The sequence below is a fragment of the Chelonia mydas genome, chromosome 20, assembly GCF_015237465.2.
Source record: "Chelonia mydas isolate rCheMyd1 chromosome 20, rCheMyd1.pri.v2, whole genome shotgun sequence".
Classification (NCBI taxonomy): domain Eukaryota; kingdom Metazoa; phylum Chordata; order Testudines; family Cheloniidae; genus Chelonia; species Chelonia mydas.
In genome coordinates this window covers 12787374-12809213 of record NC_051260.2, presented here as the reverse complement: position 1 = coordinate 12809213, position 21840 = coordinate 12787374, and the positions used below count along the sequence as shown (strand labels likewise).

The 21840-nt window shown below is 49.4% G+C and overlaps 1 protein-coding gene across 8 annotated transcripts in view; it reads right to left on the bottom strand.

Annotated features, from left to right (window-relative positions):
• Nucleotides 1-21840, bottom strand: part of EVI5L (ecotropic viral integration site 5 like) — a 96964-nt gene that overhangs the window by 34728 nt on the left and 40396 nt on the right. For 5 of the 8 annotated variants that reach the window (XR_005223635.1, XM_043533259.1, XM_037887753.2 and 2 more), the window contains exons 8-14: nucleotides 21160-21249; nucleotides 18315-18412; nucleotides 17257-17317; nucleotides 16500-16553; nucleotides 15033-15065; nucleotides 8833-8973; nucleotides 2183-2311 (exon numbers count right to left, since the gene is read on the bottom strand). Coding sequence is in view for 7 of the 8 variants with exons in the window: in XM_043533259.1 (XP_043389194.1) it covers nucleotides 2183-2311; nucleotides 8833-8973; nucleotides 15033-15065; nucleotides 16500-16553; nucleotides 17257-17317; nucleotides 18315-18412; nucleotides 21160-21249 (606 nt within the window). In the remaining variant the exon portion in view is untranslated. The remainder of the gene's footprint in view (nucleotides 1-2182; nucleotides 2312-8832; nucleotides 8974-15032; nucleotides 15066-16499; nucleotides 16554-17256; nucleotides 17318-18314; nucleotides 18413-21159; nucleotides 21250-21840) is intronic. The other 3 variants (XM_043533260.1, XM_043533261.1, XM_037887755.2) reach the window with 1 other exon arrangement.

Sequence of the window (21840 nt, the reverse complement as noted above, 5' to 3'; positions counted from 1 at the left end):
TTTATTTTTAATCATGCTCTGATAACCATCTTCAGAGGTTTTCAAATCTAATCCCAGTTGCGACCGCAAAGGAAAAAATAAATCAAATGTACAATCACTTATTGCAGGATGGTCAAGGAAAAAGAAATGTGGGCAGAAAATCTTGACTGCATGAGATCCTGTCTTGGTTCAGTGTCCATGGGGACACTGAATGGGTCCAGGTAGATGCTGTGTAGGTTTGGGAGCCTTCTTAATATAACCCCCAAACAGTTCAGGAGGTAGGGTGTGTGTGTGCGTGCGTGTGTGCGTGCGTGTGTGCGCGTGTGTGCGTGCGCGTGTGTGCGTGCGTGCGCGTGCGTGCGCGTGTGTGTGCGTGCGTGCGTGTGCGTGAAATAAAACCTTATTCTCAGCAGAGGATTCAGGCTGAGCAAAAACAGCCACCAGTTATTAATTTATAGCAGCATCCAGAAGCCTTGATTGAGTTCAGGGACCGCACTGAAACAGAGAGGGGAAGTGACTTGCCCAAGGCCAGACAGCAAGTCAGTGGCAGAGCTGAAAAAAGACCCTGGTCTCCTGACTCCTATGCATGGCCCACACTGCCTCTCACTGCTAGTGAAATGGATTCAACAGAAGACATACTAAAGATACCTGCAGCCTGAGTGAGGCAAATAAAGTAAGAGTCACAAAAAGCAGGTATGATCAGCCTTGTGCTGTGATCAGGTCACACCTCAAAAGTCAGGAAGCATCAGCCCAACTTTGCACTTGGATGGGAAACCACCAAGGAACATCCAGGGTGCTGCAGGAAGGGTTAAGTGTGGCTTAGTACTAAAGCTGTGCCCCAGTGTGGTATCAGGGGCACTCTGCAATGGAAACACTGCCTTTCAGAAGGCTGGGAGCTACACAGAACCCAGCTGAGATCAGAGCCCTATTGAGCCAGGTGCTGCACAGATCATAACTGGGATTCTTCTTCACTTCCTGTCCTAAATTCTCCCTTAGTGTTGCTTGGTGCCATTGAACAAATGCTCCATCCTCAAAAGATGACTGAATTTCAGTGGGGTAGGTTTGACCTCTGCAGACGAAGCTAAGTCCCGTGGGGTCCTTCAGACTGAAAGGCACTCAGGCAGCAGTTCTCAAACTGTGGGTCAGAACCTCAAAGTGGGTTGCAACCCCATTTTAATGGGGTCACCAGGGTTGGTGTTAGAATTGCTGGGGCCCGAGGCTGGAGCCCCACCGCCCAAGACTGAAGCCGAAGCCGGAGCCCCACCACCTAGAGCTGAAGCCAAGGCCCGAGGGCTTCAGCCCTGGACAGCGGGGCTCAGGTTACAGACCCCCGCCCAGGGCTGAAGCCCTTTGGCTTCCCCGCCGGGGCGGTGGGGCTTGGTCGGGCTCAGACTTTGGTCCCCTCTCCTAGGGCCGTGTAGTAATTTTTGTTGTCAGAAGGGGGTCACGGTGCAATGAAGTTTGAGAACCCCTGCACTAAGGGAATACAGGTTGTCTTCAACTCCTCCTTTAATCACTGTGATACGCACAGCAGCTGCTATCAATTCGATTCAGGCCCCACTAAAAGGAAGGCTGAGTCTAGCTCAGGACTTCCTTTGCTTAGGATTGTGAACTACAATTAAACATCAGGCATGCACTTCACCAGCCTAACTCCACATGGCACAGATCAGTAGCACCACAGTGAATATCTCAGGCCAGATCCCCAAATGACATCAGCCGCAATATCTCCATTGAAGTCAATAGCACTATGCTGAGTTACCCCAGCTGAGCATCTGACCCCTTATGCCTTTCATCCTGAAAGACCCCAATGCACTCTGCAAACTACACAGGGTTCACTTAACTTCTCACTTAAATACACCCACTTCTTGGGGGACACAGCAGCTGTTTAACTACACATCAGAGGAGGATGGAAAATCCCACATCTAGCTGAAACTACAGGGAGGAGAGGGTCTAAGTAGGCAAAACCCTTCTATGGTACTGGACCAGGAGGGCTGGGCTAACAGCTCCACTTTTATGGAAAGCATCACGGGATCTTTAATGACCCTGAAGCCATCAAAGGCCTCAGTTTTACAACCCATGCTATAAAAGTAACAGATTCACAGGAAGTTGTAGGGGCAGAGGCTGCTCATGGCTGCTCCCCCCTTGACTCCCACTGCATGTTTAAACAATGCTGGAGCAGGGATTTCTCCCTCCCCACACACACCTTTTCCATGTCCAGCACTTTGTCCTGCATCTCCTTGAGTGCGCCCAGTGTCTCAGTCTCCCTCAGACGCGACTGCTCCAGCTCTGTTTCCAGGTGATTCACAAAATCCTCTGTGAACCGGGGGTTTACCTGTGAGCAAGCAAAGAAACCCAAACCAGGCATTGTTAACCAGGGAGGGGATCTTTAGCACTGAAATCACAGGCCTCTACCAAGTGAGGAACTCCTCTAGCGAGAGCAAGGCTGTTCTCATTGAAGGGGCCAGCCTCTAGGGGGAGACATGCTCAAGCACACATAGCCAATTTTTATCCACAAGTGCACCCCCATATTCAATGCAGGACAATCGAGAGAGGTCGCTGGAAGGAACTCCTCTGGCAGCCCTGTAGGGCGGGGGAAGGATGGCAGATTGCAGGATTACAGACACAGATCTGCACTTTGGGGGCCCAGCGCAATGTTAAGCTGCACCCATGATCCGACAGCTCTGCTCACCTCCCCCGCCACTCCTGGAGATCCCCCCGACTCGCTGCCCAGGTCTGGAGTCTCTCTTCCTGTAGACGTGCCCTCTGAAGCGACTACTGTGCCCATCACTGCAATGCAGCAGCTCTGGGGTGGTATGTGGCACTGGGTAATAGATGTACAGCAGGGCTACAGCTGAAGGTTGTAAGAGGTGAATGAAGCATTAGTCTGACTGGGCACCAGGGTTAACACTCCCACTTTTGCAGAAAGGGCCACAAGGCTAGGACTATAACAGGGTTTAAAAGAGAACTAGATAAATTCATGGAGGTTAAGTCCATTAATGGCGATTAGCCAGGATGGGTAAGGACTGGTGTCCCTAGCCTGTTTGTTTGTCAGAGGGTGGAGATGGATGGCAGGAGAGAGATCACTTGATCATTACCTGTTAGGTTCACTCCCTCTGGGGCACATGGCATTGGCCGCTGTTGGCAGACGAGATACTGGGCTGGATGGACCTTTGGTCTGACTGAGTGTGGCCATTCTTATGTTCTTAGGATCTTTAATGTTCATAAGCCTTCAAGGCCTTGGTCTTGTGTCTCATCCAAGAATCACAGTGAAGGCCAGCACGGTGCCCCCTAGCAGCATGCTCTGAGATTTCCCATTAAGGCTTCACATTGGACCAAACTGTCCAGGACTTGGCTTCTGGGGACCCATTAACATGACACCTGGGCAGCTGGGATGGGGGTGATTCTTAAGAGCCAGGTGACTGCTGCCTTGTCAGTCCCTGCTGAGCTATGGGGCAAATGGACCCAACTCCCATCACTGTACCATGCACTGCCTGATGGGGTTAGACACTTAGCACCTGAATGTGATGGCTGCTCTGGATCTCGTTCTGAACCTTCTCTCCAGTGGCCACAGTTCTGGCAGGGACTAGACACGCTCCAAGGAGGAGGCAGGCCATGAGGCTGCTTATGCGACACCCTGGGGCCCCTAAAAGGGTAGCTGGGTGGGGATACCGTTGCTGGCTGATGTAGGCTCTCCTGTAGCGGGATCCAGCTGGCTCTTCACTCTCACCCCACCCTACCCAATCTGAGCAGAGTGCTACTCTCCAGAGCACGCCTCAACCACAGCAACCTCCGCTGGGGGAAAGACTGGGGGAGCGCTGGCACAGCTCCTACCCACCGTAACCGTCTGTGCTATCGCAGCTGTTGGCAGTTCATCAGATAAACACCAGCTTGTTTTCTGGGGGAGAATTAAACGCGATCCAACCCAGCCCTTGGGGGAAGGGGTGGAGACCTCTCCTTGCAACAAGATGCAACCTTGAACCCAACACTCTTTGAATTTTGGAGCGTTTTGGATTGGAGGCCTCGCATTCAAAACCACCCCTCTGTAGCTGTGGTTTTAGGTTGGACCCAAAATCAAAAGGGGACTAATTTCTGGTTCTGCTTTGGTTGGGTCAGAAGACTTGCGCCAGCAAGGTGTGAGATCTCAGCACCCTTGAATCAGAGTTTTAGGGGCCAGATCCCCGGCTGGTGCAAATCGCCATCACTGCATTTGAGTCAATGGGTCCGAATCCCCGGCTGGTGTATAAACCAGCATCGCTCCATTGTAGTCAATGGGGCCAGATCCCCGGCTGGTGGGATGCTGCATCAGAGTCAGTGGCAATTTTTATCAGCTGGCCCCCGTTTGGCCTCAAACCTTAACCCAGATCCAAGCCAACCCTAACCACCACCAAGCTTGAGTGGCAGAACCGTCATCTCTCATCAGTGAAGCAAGAACCCTTCCCAACTGGATCCCCCCCCATGCTGAGTGAGTGCAGCTGCAAACCCCACAGGAGAGGAATATGCTGGGGGGGGGGGGGAGGAGGAGGAGGAGAACAACCATCCCTGCCAATGGGAGCAAGATGTGGGGACCTCAGTCCCTGCCCTTGCCTCTATGGGTGGATGGACTAGATGGGCACTCGGAGGGCTTGTCTGTGATCACTCTGCGTATTGCAGGCAGTGGGAGGGGAGGTTACAGAGTCTGATACCATAGCTGGTTTAAGGGCAGGCTGGAGAGTTTTGTGGCCGTTGTCATGTGAACAGAGATGATGGGGTTTATCAGATCTCATGTTGGGGCACACACTGATTGCCGGTATGGGCTCAGGAAGGAATCTCCCACCACAATGCACCTGGTCAATTCCACAGTGCTGCAGATGCGTGAAGGAGGAAGGAGGCATGGGGGGTGAGAAGGTTCCGCTTTCTGTGAAGCTGTGGTTCTCCAGTTCTTTCAGTCTCCGGAGACCCAGCTCCCCACTTCCAATCCCCCTCATCAGCCACCACCAGGATCTGAAAAGAACTGCCAGGAACGGCTGTCACCACTGATGGTCCAAAGGAGAGGCTGCTCTGATTCCTCGTGTAGTGGCCTCTGCCACAGTAGATGGACCAATGTTCTGCTCCAGTATGGCGAAGCCCCGTCTTCTCAGAAGCTGAACTCAGAACCAATCCAGCTGTGAACTCCCCTAGGATTGGTGAATTAAAGATGGGAAAGGCCAGCTGGGTCACAGCTTCTCATCCTCCCCATAGCTAGTGTAGGATTCTTCTCCTGGATGGTCTGGTGCTTTGCTTAGCAGCCTGAGATGTTCCTGGATCTGCCCAAGAGGGAAGAGCTCTCTGCAGAGCAAGGCTCAGGTGGGAGGGGACTCCCTCATTTCACTCAGCCCATTTGCCACAGATTTCTCATATGGATCAGTGCATGTGAACTGACACCTTTGGTTTATGTCCAGAGGTGAATAGTTATCCCTCTCCAGCTATCAGCTCCCTACCCGGGGTCTATGGCTTCCATCAGACTTCTCCTCTGTAGGGTTGTACCTCTGGAATGAGTCAGTTGCCCATGGAATGAAAGAGACATTTCTAGTGTAACACTGTGCCTCACCACGCTCCGCATTTAACAGCAAAACTCTGCCCGTCTCCCTCTCGAACATCCCAACGCTTACAGACATTAAGTAACTTGGTATTACAATGCTCCTGCTGTGCAGAGAACTGTTATCCGCATTTGCAGCTGCAGAAACTGAGGCAGAGAGAGGTGTTGAGATTTGCCTGAGGTCACACAGTCGGTGGCAAAACCAGAAATAGAACCCAAGAGTCCTACCATCCAGACCCCTGCTAACTCACTAGACCCCACTCAGAGCCAGGAACAGCACCCAGGAGTCCTGATTCCCAGTCCCGTGCTCTAACCAGAAGACCAGCCCTTCCTTCCCACAAAGAACCCATTTTGGATGAACCAGAAGAGCTCATGAAGCAGACAAACCTCTAGGTTCTTTTTTTCTGCCCATCCACCGTAGGCAGGTCTGCTTTCTAGGCACTATTGTTCTCCCTGTAACCACACAGTCCTGCGTTCTCTCCTGGATAGCTTTCACCTGGGGCTCTTTCCGAAGAAGAGCCGCTGAGCACTGTTTTAAGCACTTGTCTCCATTTGGTGAGAGCTCTGCATTTTTTGATGGGGTAAAATACCAGAGACTTCAGTTGCACAAAGAAGGGGGGGATTCGAAGCCCTCCCCCCACCCAAGAAAAAACAACCTACTGTTTGGCCGTTTTTCCCACTTGCAAGGACACCTGTGAGATTCAGAAGAAGCCCTCTCTGATCAAAAAGCTTCTGCCAAAGACAGGCAAAGACAGGTGGCAAAGAGATCAGGCTCTCAGCAATGTGCTGAGACATGGTGACCTTTACATGGGAGTGTGTGTATGTGAGACCATCACTGCCACCAAGAGCCCCTCCCACACACACTTAGCTTTTGCTTTGCTTTTGCTTTCATCTCCGTAACTTCCACTTAGTGGTTCAGCCCTGACTTCACAGCAGCTCTAATGCCCACAGCTATCAACAGTACATGTCCAAAATTATTGTAGCAGCAATTAGAAAGCTCATTTGAGATCAGGGCCCCAGTGCTGCACAGAGACAGAATGAGAGACAGTCCATGCCCCAAAGAGCTCAGAGTCTGAAAAGACAAAGGAAGGGAGCATTGTTATCCATCTTTTACAAGTGGGGAACTGGGGCCAAGAGACATGCAGGGACTTGTCTAAGCTCACACAGAGAGTCAGTGGCAAAGCTGAGAATGGAATCTAGATCGGAGTCCCAGCCCAAGCCTTAACCACAAGGCCATCCTATGTCCTTCCTCTCTAGTTATTTTCACAGTACAGATATTAACTGTGTTATAGCAAGCTCAGCCCCAGAGTGGGGGCTCCCTGCTAAAGGGCACACTTCAGCTGTTTGTTAGGGCAAGATTTGAATTTCGGCTTTGGTCTGGATTCAGCATGAGTAACACGTGTGCAGTAAACCACTCCACAGATGCAGATCACAAAAGCAACCTTTGCTACATCACCCATCTCCAGGGCCACTGCTGAAATCCACAAGCTCACCTCCACTGCTTCTTGGAAGACGGGGAGTTTGACTATAGAGAACAGTGACCAAAGTGGAACCAGCAGAGGCACCATCAATGATTTAAAAAAATAAAAATAAATAAAAACCAACTGATTTTTCAAAACATACATTGGATTATTTAAAATTTAAAGTGCCTATTTTTCCTTTTTAAAAATGATCCTATTTAAAATTAAATTTGAAGTTATGGCAATATATGTTAAGGCCTAAACGGACTGTAATCTATTAAAATAGTTTAAATTAAAACAAAACATTTAATATTAAACAATACAAGTTTGCTGCTAAAGTTTTAAAGAAAGTCAAACCACTGAACTGGTGGAAGACACTGGGCTCAGCACCTGCAACCAGAGTTTGTTGAAGTGCTAAGTGAGTTTATGACAGCAGTAGCTTCTTCTACAGGTGCAAAGAGAATATTTTCTTGATTTCAGTTTATTCAAATAGTTCAGTTCAATGACTAGTTCACTGAAAGTTAAGAAACCAATTGGGAGTTGAAAAAGGAGGAAAACTTGTTTACCTTTTCTAATCTATGAATAAAAACTAGATGTTAGAGGATGAGATCTGCTAGTTCTAAAATCTCAATGAGACAAGATGGGTTAGGTAATATCTTTTATTGGACCAACTACTGTTGGTGAGAAACAAGCTTTACATACACTGCATATTAAAATCTTGAAGGACATGTTTACCAGAAGCAGTTACTCATTGTCAGATAATACTTTCTTTGTTCAATAAATAAATTAGTTTTAAATGAAAAATGTGTTTTGATTAATTTATTTTTCTTACGAATCCAGAACATTTAAGGTAGTGTTATTTAACTAATATTTTTTAAAATGTTTTTTTTTTTTTTTTGGCACATTTTAAATTAGACTCCAGTTTCCATCCAAATAGAGCTTGACAAACTTCACAAATAAAAAAATCATGTAGTAAATAAATGCATTATTTACCATTTTATAACATTATAAAAAAGTAAACATTAAGACTCTGAATAATCTGAATGTTAAGCTCTATAACTGTGTAAATAAAAGTGTATAAATATAGTGTATCCTGCTGGTTAGAAAAATGAAGTTCCAAGTTTAGGGTAAAGCTTATAGTTTGGTGGAAGTCAACATGTTTTGATGGTTAACAACCCATGAGAATCAACGCCTCTTTAGAACAATAACTAAAAAGTGCAAACACAAAATAAGATTAAAATCAATTATTTAAATCATTGATTTAAATCTATCCACCATAAGCCCCGTCCAAAGACCAAATATGGTCTTGTGGTTAAAGTGCTGAATTAGAACTCAGGAGATGTTGGTTCAAGTCCTAGCTCTACCAAATGCTTCTTGGGCACAGCTCTGTGCCTCAGTTTCCCCAGGTATAAAATGGGGCTATTAATCTTTCCTTTGCGTCATTAGAATGTAAGCTCCAGGGCAGGGATTGTCTGTGCAGTGCCTGGCACTACATGGCCCCAATCTTAGTTGGCGTCTCTGGGTGCTACCCTAATACAAATATTACATTCTCTTGTTGCAGCTAAATGGCAGCTCCCTGAACATCTGGGATGCAGGATCCCAAGATGGCATCGTGTGGCTAAATCGTACCCAGCTAGATGTGCAGCTGCACTAGCATGGGCAGGCCTCGCTGCTATTTGCCCAAGGGTAAGCTGCACGTCAGGGCTTACAGCTGCTTTGCCCATCTAGTCCAGGGGTTCCGGTAAGCAGGGCCAATCCCCAGGCCTGCATTTTCAGTGCCACCGGGCTCCCTGTGTCATGCTCCCACTCCAGCAGTGCCACCCTAGCCTGCTTCCTCACCTGTTGGTCCTGCAGCTGCCGGATGGTGCTCTGGGCCTTCTGCAGGTTCTCCGTGGCTGAGCTGCACTGCTGCTTCACCACCGCCAGCTCTCGCTTGATGATGTAATTCTCTTCGGCCTCCTGTGCGCGGGTGACTTGGCCCTGGGGGAGGTGGAGGGGGGGAAGAGGAGAAGGAAAGAGGATGTCAAAGGAAACACCTTCAGCATGCTCCATGTGCATCTGCATGGTAAATCTCTCTCTGGGCCACATGCAGTAGCTGGGATCACAGCCCAGTGGGATCAGATTTACCGGTCAGGAGTGAATTCCCCAAGGGGCCGCCTGTGCCTTAGACAGGTCTGTCGGCAGCTGCCCAACCTTCCGCTGCCAATGCTCCAGTGCCAGTTACCCCTTCTGAGTATAAAGGTACTACTTGCCACAGGGTCTTGCAGCTAAAGTATACAGAGGTGGGAGTCAGGACTCCTGGGTTGCATTTCTAGCTCTGGGAGAAGAGTGTGATCGAGTGAGATCAGAGGGATGGGACTCAGGACTCCTGGATTAGAGTCTCAGATCTTGATGGGGAGTGCGGTCTAGTGGTGAGAGTGGGGGAACCTCTGGGGTTCCACAGCTGTGACCTTGGGACAAATGCTTGCCTGCTTTACAAGGAGGCATACAACATATTAACGCTCATCCCTTTTAGACCAGTTTTCATGCACAGGCCACACTGCTTTAGAGTAGTGAGTAAATGGGGGAAACAGATGGGGAAACTGAGGCACATAAAGGGGGGGGGAAGTGACTTGCCTAAGCTCACATTAGTCAGTGGAAAGCCCAGGATTAGAATGTACAGGGGGCCTGACGCCTAGCACCCTGTCCTGTCCATTGGGCCACAATATCTCATTTATTCACTGATGTGCTTGGACAAAATACCCCCTCCAAAAAAATCAGTTACTAATCAGACTGGCCTACGAACATCCTGCTAGCAAGAGGATGAGTGCCACGAGGGAGCCAGGACTCCTGGGTTCTATTCCCAGCACTGGGAGACAATGTCTCTATTGGTTAGAGCAGGGAACTAGATCACCTGACTTGTATTTATTGTACTCGAGGGGCAGCATAGTGTAGTGCTTAGAGCAGAGGGGAGGGATTTGGAATCAGGGGCTGCTGGCTCTCCCACTGACCCTCTCTCACCAGATTGGAGGATCCTCTATCCCAGAAATCCAAGAATGAGCATCAGGCACTGGTGACTTCCTGATGGGTGAGAAATTGAAAGGCCCTAGGATACGGTATTGGGCAGAGGGACTGGTGCAAAACTTGCACAAAAGGTCATTTACCCTGTGCATGGGTGCACATGTGCATACATGTGCACAGTGCCTCACCCAGTGCATATCATAAAGCCTGTGTATGCATGTGCATGGGGCCATTTACTCTGTGTGGTCATTTTTGGGCGTGTACAGCACCTAGCACCCTGCCAATGGGGGTCATTTACTCTGCATGTGGGTGGGTGCAGTGCCTGGCACAACAAGGCACCGATGTGATTGGGCTCCAGGTGCTATGACCATCTAAATGTTAAATTATCATCATAATGGTGCTGAGGGCTGGCAGTGCCCGCCACCCGGTGGATGAGCTCTGTTTCCTCCCTCGAAGCCTCTGTTCTCAGCTCCACAGGGTTGATTTAGCCCTGTCTCTCCGAGGGCAATCGGGTTCTCTCATGTTCACCAGGGTACAGACACAGGGTCCCATCTACTTGGTGAAGAGAACCACCACATTTTTCACCAACAGTGGGCTCAGTGACAGTTTCTAGACAAAATTTGCTCTCATCGCCCTTACGTGGCTACTAGCTACCTCTCTCCACCCCAGAGGTGGCTGCTCTTGCAGAGGAGCTGTCTGCAGCTGGCATGAGAAATGTTTTGCAATGTAAATATGAAGTATTAGTACTAACGAGATAACAGCTACATTAGACCTTATCACACCAGCTCTACAAACAATGCCAGCCTTCATGTCTCCTCCCACTCCCATCTCTGTATTCAGCAGGCCCTCCAGCCTGATCCACCTACCCACTGCTCCTTCTCCTGGTTCAAACCGCTCCTCACAGCTCTGTGACATGGGTGTGTGGGACATGCAGGAAGGGGTGAAACCTCTTCTCTGGGCACAATGGAGGAAGCTGGCCTTGAAAGCCTGTCAGGGTAAAGAGCTGGGAGCTGTGGCTTGCTAGGAGGTGGCACTGATAGCTGGGCCTCCCAGGTGAGGGAAGTTATAGTGGTCTCCTCCAACCAAGGAGACTCCTGAGCAAGCCCTGGATGAGGCAGAGGACTTGGCATTGAGGAATGCACTGGGGCTGAGGGCTGTAATTCAAGAGGCATTCTGGTTAGGTTTCTTTTGTTTCATTGAGACCCACTGCTCAGGAAAACTGCCCTGGGACTTTTATCTTCCTCTGGCCAAGAGCCACACTTTTCATGATTTGACTTAAAGAGTCCATGACGCTCCCTCCCCCCGAGGGTGGCCCAGTGGTGTCGCGACAGACTCTCCACTGCTGTGCTACACCCGAAGAGGGAGCATTCTCAGCTAAGAAGAGCTAAGGGGGCTGACTCTGCTGAACACTGTGCTGGCAGCATGAAGTGAACACAATCAGTGGTGTAAAGGGGTGCTGGAGTAAATGAGAATGTGGCCCTAGCTGAGGCGGTCTCTACACAACCAAAATTGAGCGGGATCACTACAGCAAGCCCCTTTCTCCCCCCCGCCCCCAAGCTTGGGAGTTCTCCGTAAATACCCACAAAGCCACTGTCCTCTTTCAAACGCTCCTTTGCCACAATTCTACAAAACTCTGGATGCTCGGGAGACTGCTGGTGTGTTGAGCGCACTGCCGATCAGGCTGTCCAGTACTGTCTGACTGTTTTCTTGTACTGCTTTGGTTGGCTGATATTCATCTGCTGCCTCTTGTCTTAGATCTGAAGTCCCCAAACTCTGGGCTGTGCCCCTTCGGGGAGCAAGGAGGAATGTTCGTGAGGGCAAGGTGGACCAGGCCAGCCCCCACAGGGGGCAGGGAAGGAGTACCACCCAGCCCTGCCCCCAGCCGCAGCCCCGGCTCCCAGCCCCATGACTGCCCCCATCCCTGCCATTACTCCACCCCCAACTGGGGGCCCAGCTGCGGCTCCACTCCCAGCTCCGCTCCTGGCCACAACTCTGGCCCTAGCCCCACTCCCAGCTGTTGCCCCAGCGTCGGCCCCCTTACCCCGTCTGCTTCCTCCTCCCCCCAGAGCTGCAGTCCTGCTCCTGGCCCTGGAGGGGCGGGAGGATATGGACAGGGGGAAGAGGGGCCTGACTCTCAGAAGTTTGGGGACTACTGTCTTAGATGGGGAGCTCTTTGGGGCAGGGACCATCATTCTGTTGGGTGTTTGTACAGCAACTAGCAAAATGAGGGTCTGAGCCATGACTGGGGCTCCAAGGTGTTATAACAACACAAATAATAAATTAATGTAGCTGTTCGAGTGCAACCAGTAATGATATGCAGAACTGGTACTAACACAGGTGTTAATTACCAGATTAAGGTACACTGCATCTCAGAGGGGTGCAGTGATTTAATTACAGCAGTTTAGTTACACAAGGGTGAATTTCCTTAACACAGGCAGGGCTAGTTATTCCTGCCTTGTCCTTCCCATGACTTTGCTTTCTCTCTTCAGTTTGCACCTTCTACAGCACTAAGCAAATTGTTGGCACTTAAAGAATAGCATGACGAACTCACAGCCATCAACCCCTGCTCCCAGAAGAGGAATGCACACCAGTGTGAACACCTTCCTCAGTGTCCTCAACATTGCACCAGTTTAACTAAAGCCACTTTAGTTAAATCACTACAAACCCGTTATGTAGCCACTCATAAAACTTAATTCAAACCCAATTTGTCAATGTAGCTTAAAATAGGAACAAACAGACTTAAGCTAAGTTGATACAAACCAGGTTTACATATATTTAAGTGCCTGCACAGGGGTTTGCATTGGTTTAACTTCACCCCTTCAGTTAAACTAGTGTGGAGACTAAGCTGTAGTAATTTAGCTTCGGCGACATACTTAATGTACATAAGTGGTTGTGCTAATCCCACTGCTACTTTTAATGCTAGCGTGTTCTAGAGGCTCTCACTCCTGGCTTCCGTAGAAGCAGCAAAGCTGGGAGCTGCAATACAATCAGAAAGTTGGCCTCAGAAGCTTCATGCTGTTAGCCAGTGGCTTCCATTGCCCCATCTTTGTCAGTTTTGCACTGAAGACCCTGGCCCAGTTTTTAGATGGCAATGCAGACTTCCATAGTGACTGCAGGTGAGGTGGGCATTTCCAACCCTGAATTTGTTTTGACTGAAGTGAGGCACAGCTGGGGTCCTTCCCATCTTCTAGTTCTAGGAGTCAGGGGCGATGGGTATCAAAGTTAGAGTCTTCCCCCACCCTCATCGCACAGCATTGTGGGTCTCCTCTTCATCACACTGCCCCAGTGACCTCTTAACTAGAGTTGACTAGGACATATAGTAAAACAAGGCTCATTGCTCCTTCATGTCGGAGGCAGGGGAGAAGAAGGGTAATAATGCCATGCAAGGGCTGCTTATACTGCATACACAAGAATTGACCCACCTTGCATAAGAACTGGGTCAGACCAAAGGTCCATCTAGCCTAGTATCCTGTCTTCTGACAGTGGCCAATGCCAAGTCCCCCACAGGGAATGAACAGAACAGGTAAATCATCAAGTGATCCAGCCCGTTGCCCATTCCCAGCTCCTGGCAAACAGACTAGGGATACCATCCTTGCCCATCCTGGCTAACAGCCACTGATGGACCTATCCTCCATGAATTTATCTAGTACTTTTTTGAACCCTGTGATAGTCTCGGCCTTCACACCATCCTCCTGCATGGAGTTTCACAGGCTGCCTGGGTGTTGTGTAAAGAAATACTTCCTTCTGCTTGTTTTAAACCCGTTGCTTATTAATTTCATTTGGTAACCCCTAGTTGTTGCTATTTATGCTTCATAACACAAGACTTCCTTATTTACTTTCTCTACACCAGTTTTGAATTTATAGACCTCTCTCTCAAAGTCCCAATCTGATTAATAGAAGCTGTTCCATACCCCTCATCATTTTTGTTGCCCTTTTCCAATTCCAATATATCTTGTTTTGAGATGGGGCGACCACATCTGCACACAGGATTCAAGATCTGGGCATACCAAAGATTTATACAGAGGCAATTGGAGGCAGAACCACCTGCCCCTGCAGGGCACTTTGGAGCTTACTGTGCTAGTGGCATAATTACAGTGGTAAGTCCTGCAGGAACCACAGTTATAGTAGGGACCCACTTTGCTCAGGTTTGCTACACCAGATCACGGGAAGCGCTCCCCACACCCAACCTTGTGCCCCAGTGGTTAAAGGGACCCTCATGTGCTTTACAGCAGCTGGGCATTTCTGGAATCCGCCAGCCAGGTATAGCAGACAGGGCTGCCCACCCACACCTCACCCTGGCTCCTGCCTGATGTGGAGGGGCCAGCTCTGTGGCTGTCAGAATTACCTTCTCTGCCCTAGTCGGTGCTTGGCCGAAGACTGGCAACACGCATACCTGACAGTGTGGTGCCATTTAAGCAACAAGAATGGTCTTGCAGCTGAAGCACAAGCCTCGGAAGGTCTGGATGCCAATTCCCACCCCAGCCCCATGCTCACTGTGGAACCCTGGGCAAGTCACTTCACCGAGTTTCCCAGCTGCAAAACAAGAATAATCCTTTCCACACACACTTTGCCTGCCTTGGCTAGTCAGGCAAAGCCAGGGGTGGGTGGGCAATAATTTTTGCAGGGGGGCCGCTCCACGAATGTCTGCCTAAAGATCAAGGGCCAGATCCTCAGCTAGTGTAAACCGAAAGTGCTCTAGTGAAGTCAACAACACTATGCCAATTTACACCCACTGGGGATCTGGCCCTTTTATTTTAATAGCGCTTTGCTGATTTATAGCAACTGAGGCTCTGGCCTGAAAATCTTTTTCGAGTACTTGTTTAAGAAGTCCCCTCTCCCACCAAAGACCTCTGAAACTTTGTGATAAAGGAAGGATGCACTTGCAGCCCTTTGAATCTGGTGTAGGAGTGCTGCTATGACCTTGTATAAAGACAGGTGAAGCAAATGCAAATCATACACAGAGTGGGTGCAGCTGTTTTCTTTCTGGACTGAAATGTAAAACCAAGAAAGGAGAGATGAAAGTAAAGGTTTTACAGTACCTGGATCAGTCTGTCTGCCAAGGCAGCGCTCTCCTAGGGGAGATCCAGACAGGGAAGGAAAGATGGAGCAGGAAAGAAAAAAAAAATAGACATGACAATAACAAAGTCATTGCACAAGCGCTCCAACCACAGCTAGAAGCACAGAGGACAGCAAGACTTAGCAGCAGGAGGAGGAGAACCCAGCAGAGCCCAGTGAAATAAGTGCACCCAAGACGAGAAGTCTTCCAGAGCAGCTAGGGCAGGGGAGTCCAACCTTTGTCACCTAACTACCTTTTGTTGCAAACAGTGGAAGCCTGCCAGGAGCCACCCCAAACCTGTACTGGAATTTGTCCAACAAGTGTCTCCTTTGATAGAAGGCTAATTGCTCGTTGTGTTCACCAGCAATAAACCTGCCATTGATTAGCTGGGTCTGAACCCTTCAGTTCCAGGGGGATAGAGAGCTGCTATGGACAGACTTTAGGGCCACATGCTGCCTGCAGATCTTGAAGATGTTCTCAGTGATGTCCTACAAGATTGTAGTAATTAGCAATGGAAAATCAATGAGAGCCGGAGTCCTTGACAGAGGACGTACCCCCTGAAAAGATTATATTAAATACTTGATCTTGGCAAGTGCGGTCAGGGAGAGGACCTAGCATCTTGAGCCTGCTTTTACCGAGGTGCTGAATGCCCACATTTACCTACTGAGGAGGATGGGAGCTGCAGGTGCTCAGCATCTCTGAAGATCAGGACTATAGTGCCAGAATGCAGGACAGCAGTGCGGATTGGCTATTTTGTGTCTTTTTTTTTTTTTTTAAAAAACACACAAGAACTAAGTAGTGTGAGGTATTTTACAATGTGAGGCTGAGTGACAGAATTAGAGGCTGAGGTACAAAACTCAATGGCAGGGCAATCAAATCCATTTCAGGCCAGGATAAATAGGTTTTAAAAGCCACACTACAGTATGGTCAATGCCACATGGGAAAAGAAACCAGGCACTCTGGTCAGTTCCAGACATACGCTTTTACAAGTGACCTCAGCGTATCTTCAGGACTTGGGCTCTATACATTTTATTCTGCAGTTGAAGATTTAAAAAACCAAAACAACCAAACAACAATCTAAGCATCGGTTCAGTGACCTGGCAAGTAAGGTTTAAAGTGCTTTAGCATCTCATCCAGATTGCAAGACGTTTGAAAACACAAGCATCACTTTAATAGTCACCCTGAGAGTACGTATTGTTCCTGCCCTTTGACCTGGCTCCAAAGACATACTTTAGGAGCCATCACTATTGTTGACAGTGCATTAGACTGACATGCCAGGCAGTGGTGTGAGCTTATGATGCAGCCTACATGGCCTGGGCTAATGGTTGCCTTTCCTGGACACGTTTATAGTGAGCTGGGAGAGGCGGCTGTGCAAGGCCTCGTTTTTGGAAGCCAAGCTAGTCTGGAAGTGGAGAAGATGGATTCGCACACGGCCCGGCATGCCTCTCACCTTCTCCAGGGTCTCGATCCGCTGCTTCAGGAGGCGGTTCTCAGTCCGGAGCCTCTGCAGAGGAAGAAGTGAGACATTAACAGGAGCTTCCTGTACACAAGCCTGGCCTTATTAAATAGGTTGGGTCTGCCCTCTACTGGGAAATAACTGAAATCACAGCAAGTGATGGACCAGAGACCTAAAGACAACTTCTGGGGTGCAGAAAACCCTTTGCCAGTGCTTTGGGGTAGGCGCCAAATTCAGCCATAAGAATGAAGTAGGAGTAATCTCTTACATTTACATAGTGCCTTTCACATCCTATGAACCCAGACAGTATATACAGGGATCATCATGCTCATCTCTGAAGAGCAACTGTCTCTGGGGTGGAACATGGCAGCTGTTTAACAGCATGCAGCACCACCATACAGGAAACGAAGGGGGCATCCTACTGAAGTTGCTGGGGGAATTTCAGTACCCAAGTACAGTTAGCTACACAAATGTGAAATGCCAGATGGAAGAGGGAAGCATCTGTGTTATGCTTATAAGAAGCACATGGGATCTTTTTCAGGGGAAAAAGGTCTGTAAAGCTGTAATCTCTGTCCCTACAGGTCTAGTTTTGGATAACGGTGCTGGAGCACCAATCAGAAGTATTAGAGGCAGTGATCTGATGAGCTCTCAGAGTTAAACTCAGGTGGCTCCCATAACCTTTCCCTCGGTGTGCTGCTGTGCTTCAGACAACACTAGAGCAAAGAGGGCATGGAGCAAAGGAAGGACTTACTTTGATCTCAATCTGCTCCTCCATCTCTTTGTTTTTGATTGCAGCATACTCCTTCTCCAGCCTGAGACAGACATGCAAGCCAGGTTGGATCAAATCTGCTTCAGACGCCCCCACCCCCTCCCCTACCCTCAGCAGAGTGCTCAGGGTCAGTGGGTACACCTGCAATGGACAGGAGCTAACAATTTAGGCTGACCCCAGCTCCCCTGCAGTGCCTTGTGCTGAGGCCCATGCAGCAACAGGCCACACATATTGATGCTTCTGGGCATGATGGGGCAAATTAGTGTCCCTGGATTGGGGGTTTTACATATATGCTGATTTTTACAAACACACTGCCCCACCCAAGTATTATATTTTTAAGTCCCCTAGCTGAATGGCTGAGGTCTTACACACTCGTAATCAACTTAAAGACCTACCACTGACACACTAGTCCTTTAACTGAACTACAAGGAAAATTGGAATAGCTCAATTTTGCGTGATCTTTATCTTTCTATCTTTTGCACCCTCCTTCACACCAAGTGTCAGGATGACTGTCCCCACTTAAGAGATTCAAAATGCAGGCTTCTATCTTCCAGAAGAGGAAGGCAGGAGGTCATAGCATCTCCTGCTTGCACAGCAGGAGATGAAGTTTGGGGCAGGAGCTATACCCACTTCCTTGGATACACAAAATCATCCCCCCTCTCCCCCCCAACTCCTAGCAAAGCCAGAGTCCCTGCCAAGGCCAAGCAGCTCTGCTGCCATCAGCCTGCCTGGTCTCTATATCATGGAGAAGCTTTCATGGCCTCCCACAGACCCATCAGACCTGCTGTCAGAGAAGGCAGTAATTCCCTTATTAGGGAGTCCTTCCGCACAGCACTCACTCATCTCTTCTCTGTTTTCACTGCTGCTTGCTGTGTGGCTCTCATGAATAACTAGAGGATCCCGCAATGCACGCTCCCTTTCCATTCCCTATCCTCCTGCTTACGTCTAACGCAGGATCCTCGAAACAGCACAGCCCAGGAAGGGGTTTTTCTGCCAGTCACCTGTCTAGGATCTTTCACAGGGTGAAGGAGCGAACTTACCTCTTCATTTTCTTGGGGTTGTATTTGACCTGATATGCCTTCAGGATCAACTTGTCCGGGCAACTGTCGAACTGATGAGGAATCATCTTCTGGAAATACTGTGAGAAGGGAGCAGAGGGCAGGATGCATTTCTCTGAGCCCCTTTTGAGCACTCTAATAAATTCTACCCACTCTTCCCAAATCTCCTCCCATCCTCTTCATTCAGTACTTGCTTCTCCTCTCAAGCCAGAACAAGCAGCCCAGCAACTTGCCTTCCCTGTGCTACCTGGGCTCCACTCGTTCCCGACCCTCTTGAACAATCACTAGAAGTCTCTTACTAGTGACTAGTCTCTTGGTGTTTCAAGTGCACCTGTGGAATGTGGGACTCTTCCTGAGCAGCACTTGGGTATGTTCAGTATCTGGAAAGCCTCCAAAGTTCCAGCTTCAGCAGCCAGGGAAAAGTGTGGGGAGCACAGCTACATGAGAAGAAGCTGGATGGCTGGAGTCAGTAAGGGGAGCCGGGGAGGAAGAGAAACAGGAGGGTATTTCTAGGAATTCTGGAGGGGATTACACCCCTACCCCAATTAATGGCCCAGGATCATGGACAGGCTCCTGCTGACAGGGCAGGATGGACACTGCACCACTCTTGGCATTTTTATAGTTCTTATCTTCAAACTTTATCTTAACACCAGAGGGGTGAGTTAGGAGAACTGAGGGACAGGCAGGTGACATGCCTTGTAGGATCTGAGCTCCTGCACAAGGCAGGCACAAGAAGCTTATCCAATACTGTCAGCTCCAAACACACAGAGGATGTTCATGTGTTTGGTCTCAGGACATCTCAAATCCAACAGGACAACTGAAAGTTACGTCTCATAGTGCCCCGTGCCCAGGCTGCAGGGGGACTGAAAGGAAAAATCACTCTGCAACCTCAGCAGGCCTGAAAGTGCTTCTTCACCTTCTGTCTGGTGCACGACACGGACAGCACAGCGAGTTAGAGCTCACAAAGCCCAATTGTATTTAACACAGTAATGCATTCTCTTGTGATGTAATTGTTCTATTCACCCTTCCCACCAATTGCTTGACTCATCAGTGGGTCCCACACAGCCAAGATGTTAGTACTGCATCATCTGCAGTCTAAGCAGAACAAGAGCTACAGGTTACAGGGTTGTAAGATTAACCCTGTGCATGGCACTGCTGGGATAAACCGTACACATTGCAGGCAACTATTTCGCTGTTTGGAGAGTGAGAATATCTAGTGATTCTTTCACATCTCACCTTTGAAACTGTGCCTAAGGAAAAAGGAAACTGCCTGTAGAAGTTGCTTAAACTCACTTTTCACAAAGATCCGGATTCAGGTTTTGGGCTAGACTGGGACTAGAGGGCGGCAGGACGTAAGAGAGGCTGCTCAGACTCCTGGCCCACTGAGTTTCAGAAGCATGGCAGGATGAGCCTCTTCATGGCTGGAAGCACAGCAGCGTTACACCAAAAGAGCTCCAGGCAACTCTGCGCTGATGCTTGGGCCAGTCACTAGGAAATGGGCTGACCTTGGGCGTTATACAGGGCATCTTCTATTTATACACTGGACATGTGTCAGGGAGTGTGCGGGAGTCAGGGCCCTGCACCCCTCTTCCTGGGTTTCACCGTGACTCTCAGCCAGCCAGCAAAACAGAAGGTTTATTGGACAATAGGAACACAGTCTAAAACAGAGCTTGTAGGTACAACCAGGACCCCTCAGTCAAGTCCTTCTGGGGGGCAGGGAGCTTAGACCCCAGCCTTGGGGTTCCCCTGCTTTCCAGCACAAAACTGAAACCAAAAACCCCTCCCCATAGGCTCTCTTCTCTAACCTTTGTCCAGTTTCCCAGGCAAAGGTGTCATCTGACCCCACCCCCTTCCTGGCTCAGGTTACAGGCCCATCTCCTGCTATCCCATCCCCAATGCAGACAGTCCCAGTAGAATTAGACGACATTCCCTGGTCAATCCACCCCTCTCCCTACTGCGTCACAGCATGGCCAGCCAATCAGAGCTCAACAGGATTATGGGTAGGACCCTACCAAATTCACGGCCATGAAAAACGCGACAGACCGTGAAATCTGGTCTTGTGTGCTTTTAACCTCTACTATACAGATTTCACTGAGGAAGCCAGCATTTCTCAAACGGGGGGGTCCTGACCCAAAAGGGAGTTGCAGGGGCATTGCAAGGTAATTTGGGGGGGGGGGGGGGCGGGGCGTGTCACAGTATTGCCACCCTTACGTCTGCACAGCCTTCAGAGCTGGGCAGCTGGAGAGTGGCAGTGGTTGGCCAAGCGCCCAGCTCTGAAGGAAGCCCCCCCGCCAGCAGCAGCATGGAAGTGAGGGTGGCAATACCAGACCATGTCACCCTTATTTCTGCGCTGCTGCCTTCAGAGCTGGGTGGCAGGAGAGTGGCGGCTGCTGACTGAGGGCCCACCTCATGCTATCCTTACTGCTGCGCTGCTGCTGGCGGCGGCGCTGCCTTCAGAGCTGGGGTCCCGGCCAGCGGCCGCCGCTCTCCAGCTGCCCAGCTCTGAAGGCAGCACCAGCAGCAGCAGTGCAGAAGTAAGGGTAGCAGTATCACAACGCCCCCCCTACAATAACCTTGTGACACCCCCTCCACACAACTCCTTTTTGTGTCAAGACCCCTACAATTAGAACACCGTGCCATTTCAGATTTAAATCACTGAAATTATGAAATTTACAATTTCTAAAATCTTATGATTGTGAAATTGACAAAAATGGACCATGAATTTGGTAGAGCCCTAATTATGGGCTTCTTTCTACCACAACTGCATGGCTGAAGTATAAACCCCTCCCGAGAGGGCAGTTTGAGTGCAATGCAGAGCTGCTCTGACCTGCGACATCCCCTCCATATCCAGCTGCATCAGCTCTGCCTGGTTGAACTGCAGGAGGGCCATCCCCACACGAAAGATGATCTCCAGCCCCTATGGCAAAGCACAGAGAGGTTTCAGCCCCAGACACAAGGCTCATGCGGCATTTGAGAGTGCAATAAAAGTTAGGTGCCTAAGCTCGGAGATGCAGAGAGGACGACGACAGGGAAAGGCACCCAAGGCCTGATTCTCATTTACAACCAGGCCCAGACATCACTATGGCAATAAAAAGAGCCTTAAAGTAAATGTAATTTATGCCCACACTAAGCTCCCTTTAACCTGCTAGAGCAATGATGACACAGGAACTTCACTGCCAGAACCACATAGCAGAACTGAGAATTAGGCCCTGAATTTCTAGTGGGTCACGCAAAAGCCTCACTGGGGGAAAACTGTCAGTTTCCTCAGGATCGGCTACAAGTTAAAGCTTACATCTCACATTTGCACATACCGTGTGGGGAACCCGAACTCTGACTAGCTCAATAGTCCCTAAAGGCAACTTGCCAGGCTTAGGGAGGGCAAACTAACTTGCGGAAAATGGGCATATGCAAATACCTCATCCTGAGTGTGCGTCTGGTCAGCCATGCCCCTCGGATCAAGAAGGCTGACTAGGACTTAGAGTAGCAGCCATGTTAGTCTGTATTCGCA